At 47.9% G+C, this 7,222-nt stretch overlaps 1 protein-coding gene across 1 annotated transcript; it reads right to left on the bottom strand.

The window, feature by feature from the left end:
- Positions 1 to 5,181: 5,181 nt before the first annotated feature.
- LOC123142363 (uncharacterized) lies at positions 5,182 to 6,747 on the bottom strand. Its single transcript, XM_044561309.1, has 2 exons — positions 6,573 to 6,747; positions 5,182 to 6,017 (listed from the first exon to the last, which is right to left on the bottom strand). Exons 1-2 carry the CDS (start codon positions 6,745 to 6,747, stop codon positions 5,182 to 5,184), a joined length of 1,011 nt encoding a protein of 336 aa, XP_044417244.1.
- Positions 6,748 to 7,222: the final 475 nt, after the last annotated feature.

Raw genomic sequence — 7,222 nt, 5'->3', positions numbered from 1 at the left:
CTACTGCGACTGATACGGAAGTCTCTACAATAAAATGTATGAACTTCGGTCGAACTTGCAGCTGAACCACGTAGGCAAGGCTCGTGCAAACCTCTCAGGTGCGCAAACGAGATATTGTTGTTAGACAACATTATACCTACGATACACAAGGAAGCGTTGATGGGCCCTGACTCCAGAATTGGCTAAATGCCAATACAACCCGAGTTAGTTTCCATATAAGTGATTCAAGATTAAAACCTTGATACACCTTTCGGAAGACTTAGAGTCTAACGAATATTTATGGAACTTAAAACTGATACGGATAAAAATGTTTTATCCATAAAGCTCGACTTGTTGAAATAACAAGTTCAAGAGTTGACTACGATGAGGTTGTTTTCATCGTAGCGATGCTTAAAGTCGGTTCGGGTTGAACTAGCAATTAATACATATTTCAATCATGAGATATGAAACATGGATGATAAAAGGATTTCCATCTGATGGAAATGAAAGCTAGGACTTGTATATGATACAGTCCAAAGTAATTTGTCGATCCAGAGGATGCTAGTAGGTATGCAAACTTCAGAGTTCCAGCAATGGACAGAAGAGAGCAAAATGGAGTTGGAATCTTCGTGTTTTGATGAAATGGTCAAAGGGGTTTTGACTTCATCAATGGGTAACGAAGATGCTTGTAATTCAAGAAAGTAAGTGGGAGCGTAATAATATTTCTAAAAACCTTATGTGCTTGGCACATTGGTAATTGGAAATAAATTTCTTGACACAAATTAGGACTTCATTTGAAAATAGTTTTTCGATGAAGTGCTTAGGCTAAATAGCCTCAATATTAGGCATGATGATCTATGGAGATAGATTTACCTAATGGGGCTAAGCAATGAATACATATTGACAAGATGCTAAAACCTTTTAGCATTTAAAACGCCAAGGAGTGATTCTTGCCAAAGTCACATGGAAAGAGTTTTTGCAAGACTCGGTGTCCCAAAACACTGATGAGTAAAATACATGATGCAGATTCCACACACTTTTGTGTTTGGATTAATCATGTATTCCATGGTATGTAAAACAACCAGATATGTCCGATACTCCCAAGGTGTTGCGAGTATGGATACCAAAGTGATCAAATTACTGATCATGGGACAACAGTGAAAGATGTCACAGAGTACTAGAGTAAGTACTGATGACATGGTTTTCTCGCAAGCAGAGATCATGAAGAGTTCGTTGTAAAATGTTACATCGATACAGTCTTCATCTTTTCTCCATGCGATTTTCGATTTAAATTAAGGGTTTTGTGTAACACACAATGTGGTGGCACAGTTAGTTGGAATTTGTTCAAACTAGTTACTGTGGCGAATTCTATAACAAGGGCTAAGTATGTTGACGCTTTAGAAGCGACAAAGAAGATGTTGAATCATATAGTTCATTCATGAACTTAGTATAGTTCCAAGATGGCTTTTGACAATGGGACACTACTGCAGGTAGTTGCTCCATAACTCAGTCTGAGGAATCCAGGTTCGACCTGTGATTCACATACATACAAAGCCAAGTCCACACAAAATATGAATTTTGTGAAAACGCGAGGACATGCAAAGATACACACGGAACTGAAGTCGTCAGATCCATTGGACATCAGGCTATACCACAAGCGAAGCATATTTACACCGGTGTGCCACAGGTGTGAAGTGCATTAGCATAAGCTAGATTATTGTCTCTAGTGCAAGTGGGAGTCTGTAGGAGATATGCCCTAGAGGCAATAATAAATGTTATTGATTATCTCCCTGTTCATAATTATGTTTATGTTCCATGCTATAACTGCTGTGGTTCCCGAGCCCGTATATCCATAAAGGCTCTGGGGAGAACCCATATGCACGTGTGGAATAATAAACGATAAAATGTATTCCTAGTCATGCCTCTAAGACTAGCTCAAGTGTTGCATGATGATTATGTTTTCCCAATCATGGGCATGTCTATGCCAAGCAACTTTGAGGGCACAATGTCAGGAAGGACATTTGTGTTGAATCGACCCGAATTGATGTTATGCTATGAGATACATTCGTCACAAGTTTATTGGTACATAACACAGAGATGGTTAACGTTTGCATGATTCCTTAGACCATGAGAGTATCGAGTTTCTTCATGCTTGCTTCATGAACTTTGGGGTTTGTTAAACGTCATCCGTAAATGGGTGGCTATTACGGCGGCTTACGGGTTCATGGAAAAGTGTGTCAAGTAACTTGATAGCTCAAGATTGGGATTTGCTCCTCCAACGATGGAGAGATATCTCTGGGCCCTCTCGGTGTTACGGTATCCATCATCGTCTGGCCAGACACTTTGTGATTTGATCACGGGGATGCCGGAACACGATAACGAGAAAAGAGAACAATACCGGTAACGAGGTAACTAGCATAGTGGACAAGTTGTTGATCCACGGGAATGCCAACATGTCTCACCTCGGGTATTTGTAACATATCGCGAAGCAACAGGAATAGCACACGGCAACTGGAGGTTCACTCGAATATTTATTCGTGTGGGTATAGGGGTCAATATGGGTGTCCACGGCTCCGATGTTGATCATTGATCGGAAGGGGTTCCGGGTCATGTCTATACTTCACCGAACCTATAGGGTCACACGCTTAAGGGTCATCTATCTGCTGAATACTAGACAGGGAGTCTGAGAGAAAATCACCGAAAAAGTTTCGGACACCGAAAAGTTTCGGACAGCGGAATCGTACCGCAGAGAGAGGTCATCGGATAAGTTTCGATGATACCGAAAAGTTGTTTCGGGATACACCATTAAGTCAAATTGGTTTCGGCACATGCCTGATAATTCTTGGAGGATGCCAGAATCATTCTGGAAGCTTTTTGGAATTTTCTGAGATAAAAACCGGAAATGTTCCGGAGCTGCCGGAGCCACTTCAGATGCGTTTCGCAGATGAAAATCACTAAAACCGGAATTGTTTCGGAACGCGTTGAAAATCATTTTAGTGGGTACTGGAAATGTTCTTAGCCCACATAAATATTTTCAGTTCGATCAGACGCTGAAAAATGTCGTCGTGAATAGTGAAAATCAGCTTTATGGTTACTTTATGGAAAGCCACCTTTTGGGGCTTTGCTCCAAAAGATCTTGGGGATGACATGGATGGATAGGAGCCATTTTTTGGGCCCCTCATGGGGGTGTGGCCGGCCACATGGGGTATCCCCCCTTGGGGACCCTCTTGTTCCTTGGTTTCACTCCTAGGTCCTTGTGGAAGGACTTCATTCATGTGCATTTTGGGTTTTTTGTGAAACTACCCTACCCCCTTGGGATTTCCTATAAATAGAGGTGGAGGGGCAGCCCTCCACACTCATCCCTTGCTCTCATACACATGCCATGCATTATCTGGCTTCTTCTCTCCCTCCCACGAAAAGAGTTTCGTAGAGCCGTAAGGCTGTCTGGGTTCCGGCAGGAACTAGTTCTGGACGGCGAAGCCCTGCCGGATAGATGACACCGTATGTGTGCAACTCTGTAGAGAGATCGTAGTTTCGGTCTTAGTTCGTGAGTGCCTCCCGAAGGGCTGTCCGTGTGACCGTCCGAGTTTCGAAGGTCCTCCCGGAGGGCTGTCCGAGTGACCGTTCGAGTTTCGAAGGTCCTCCCGAAGGGCTGTCTGCGACACCGTCCGGGGGGCTGTTCGACCGCCTCCCGGAGGGCTGTCTGAGGAGCAGATGAGGGTATACATCCTCGCGGTTGGGAGGTTGTAAATCCTACCTGCGGGGATCTGCACCGCCGATCGTCATCGACTCTACTTCCCGCTGCGCTACGAGTCGGTAACGAAAAAGATCAAACCATGTATGCAGTCTCCATAGTGGTCCTGGGCTGGTGCGTAGGTCGAAAAATTTTTGTTTTATGTCGCGTTCCCCTACACGGCGTTGATTTTTGTTGAAATCGGCGAATGTTTTCTTTGCTTGGAATGTGCAAATGTGATGTTTTTTCCGGTTGAGTTTTTTGCTACAACCATGTTTTGGTTTTGCTGGAACCGAAGACAAATTTTGCTACATCCATGTGTTTGATTTAATTTGCTACAATGGCGATGACAGGCGGCACCAGCGAGCTTTAATTTGTTAGAACCAATCCTTTTTTTGCTACATCCGCCTGTTTGTTTTGCTACTACCGGCAACCGAGGGAGAGTACAATTTTTTTTTGCGAGCTCGTCGCCGGAGGTGATGCGACCCGCAATGGACGCACGCCGGAGTTGTGCTAGGCGCCACCGGAGCTGCGACCGTTGTCGCGGGATCTGCAACCATGGGTACAAGCTGTTGCATGCACAGAGCCGGCGAGGAACATAGGAGACGACGGCGGCGACCGGCGGTGAGGACGGCACCTGGCAGCACGGGGCGACGAAGCGAGGAGATCTAGGTGAGGGGGCGGCGGAGGAAGGAGGTCTATCCGAGAGGGGCCAGCACGGGAAGAGATCGAAGAAGATGCAGATCGAACGACTGGGGCGCGCTGCATCGGGCGGCTGGCGTGCGACCGGCCGAACTGTTGGGCCGGTGCGCTGGCGCCCAGCACTGCCCGAATAATAGCCTCTCTTTTGCAGAAAGATAAACGTAATTAAATATTTAATATAAAGTGTATTCTTAATCTTAGTCTTATCCTTGTATATATGTTAGTAATTAATATTATAAGTAATCACTTTAACATTGGCCATCTGCCCAGATGGTTAAGTTTCCAAACTAGCCCATGAGGATTTAAGTCCTAGATTTGCCACCGGTGTTCGTATTCTTTTGTATTTATTTTAGACTTGTTGGTGATGTTTGTTGAGTAGGAAGAGACATTTTCATCGACTATATGAGGTGTCTATGTGACTTCGTCAATCTCAGGATTTTATGTTGCCTGTATCTTGAAGATGCTCATAGGAAATAGGGCATGTGTTTGGAGCAATGCTACACGCACGGACATTCTTTTACGGGATCGACGGAGTGGGTTAGTTGGCATGTTTTAATTGGCCAGAAAAAGGTGAGGGGCCACCCCCGCTGAGGGGGGGTGTGTGCACTTATAGAGATGAGTGCATATGCGTGCATGTGAGCATTTGCGATTTTTACTCCGTATTAAAACCCACGATTAGCAAGGCTAGTATAAGAAAAGGTAACTATATTGAGGTATATTATAATTATAAAATATATAAATACTCTTCCTCTTTCCAACCTTCCTTCTTACTCGATCTTTCGGTCTTGCTCTTCCTCGCCCTCTGCCCGGTCGAGCTTCCCTATCAATGCTCCGCCGTCCAGGATGCTGCCAAACATGGCGGCCTCGAACAGGTAGTTCACCTGCCAGGTGTGGTGGTTCGCATGGTTGATCAGCCAGACCATTTCGACGACGAGGCCCTTGGAGAAGAGCTGGGCCATTTGCAGGCGCGAGGATTCGACGAGGTGGTACTCGCGCTGCTCATCCACCTCGCCCTGCCGGACGTACTCGAGCGGGCTGGTGACGAGAGACGACCAGAAGGCGCCGAGCAGGTCCTCATCCTGGCGATCGAGGAAGCGGCGGACGTGGTTGCAGGTCTCCTCGCCGCCGTCGCAGGCGTACTCGGGGTCGAGGTGCCTGCTGAAGCCGGTGGTGTGGAAGTCGGCGTCGAAGACCTCGTTGAAGTCTGCCTCGCGCTGGGGCCGCGCCGGCGACTTGCGGGCCTTGGGCCATCCAAGGAGAGCACGACGGAGGAACATGTGCCGGTCGTTTTGAATGTGCCACGTGTACAGCGCGGCGGCCATCCTGGCCACGGGCTCGTGCCACCTTTGGGTGAGCATCCGCGCGACCGTGGCGGCATAGGCGTCGTAGATTGCCCGCAGCGCGGGCTCGCTCACGATGCCCGAGGTGGCGATGTCGGCCACGTTGAGGAACGAGTTCATGACCTCGGAGTTGAGCAGGTCGCAGCCCACGTCGACGACGTCGGTGCCACCCTGCGCCGCGCCGGTTCTGGCACCTCCGCCGCTTCCTCTCCGAACCGCTCGTCCTTGATGCTGGCAAACACCTCCGCCACCATGTCTTCCGCCTGGCGAGACAGCCTTCGCAGATCCGCCACGGCTCCCTTGCCGACCAAGGCCCTCGCCTCCGAGTAGCCCGCATGCACGGGGAAGCCACCACCTTTCCTCGGCTTCACCTTCCAGCCAAACCGCCTCGCCAACTGGGCCACCGGACCCTCACCCCAGAAATATGGAGGGATTGTAATTGGCCTGGAGCCGCCTCCGGGGAGAGCACCCATGTCCGGCACCGACCCGGCGACCTTAATGTTGAGGCCATGGAGAGAGCAGTCGCCCCAGCGGGGGCGGGATTCCTCCGCACCCCGGCGAGGCCATGTGAAACATGATGCATTCGGCATCGTTTTTCTTTTCAGAAAAAAAAAACGAAATATGCACTCAGCGGTGGTGCATGCGATTGCGAGAGATCGCGGAGGGTGGCATCAGGGCGCGCGGCTACAGAAATAAGAGGAGGAGATGAGGCGGAAGCGCCATTTTGAGCACGAGCCCAGATGCGTTGCTTATCTACTGAATGACCGCATGAAAGGACTCCTCTCGACTCTAGACCACCAGATGCCGTACCCACAAACCCATAATGCAATCTACTGAAGATTCATCTACTGGCTCTCCGTCCACCTGCGCTCCAGCCACCAACCCCATCTCCATCCCTTCATCAGTACCAAATCCTAGGTTGTCCCCTTGGCCGCCGCTAATTACATGGATAAAGATGCGGACATTCGCAGGAGCACCATGGTGTGGGGGCATGCACCCGTGAGTCGTGTCTGGCCGTCCGATTGCTTTAAGATCCATACATTTGTTAACCTTACGGATTTTATTACTATAATCTCTAGTCCATACATATATGCATTTGTCAGCTTTCGCCAGAGGTGTATTCTCCATCCACCCCATCTCTCGTGCCTTTTTCATTTCTTACAAATCTACTCTATCCAAATTAAGTTTCGTTCGCATATGCGAGCTTCGGCACCACGAGAACTTTTGAACAAGACCAATCTTAAATACATCTTTTCAACTTCTAATAAAAAATAATAATGAAGTTTCATATGCTTTTGAGAACTGGCCTAGCTCAGATGCTTGGGTTCTGCTTAGTGGAACCAACCTATCAGGGTTCAAGTCTTAGACTTCACACTAATGTTCGCATTTTGCTGAATTTATTTCTGGCTTTTCGGCGATATTCGTTCAACAGGAGAAATGTACCCGTCAACTACAGATGCACCTATGG

The sequence above is a fragment of the Triticum aestivum genome, chromosome 6D, assembly GCF_018294505.1.
Source record: "Triticum aestivum cultivar Chinese Spring chromosome 6D, IWGSC CS RefSeq v2.1, whole genome shotgun sequence".
Classification (NCBI taxonomy): Eukaryota; Viridiplantae; Streptophyta; class Magnoliopsida; order Poales; family Poaceae; genus Triticum; species Triticum aestivum.
The sequence above is the reverse complement of the archived record's forward strand: the minus strand, read 5'-3'. Positions and strand labels throughout refer to the sequence as shown.

Coding starts and splice junctions, on each gene's coding strand:
- LOC123142363 (XM_044561309.1), bottom strand. CDS start 6,747: ATGCCCCCACACCATGGTGCTCCTGCGAATGTCCGCATCTTTATCCAT. Junction 6,018..6,572: donor TTCAGTAGATTGCATTATGG/GTTTGTGGGTAC, acceptor CTGTCTCGCCAG/GCGGAAGACATGGTGGCGGA.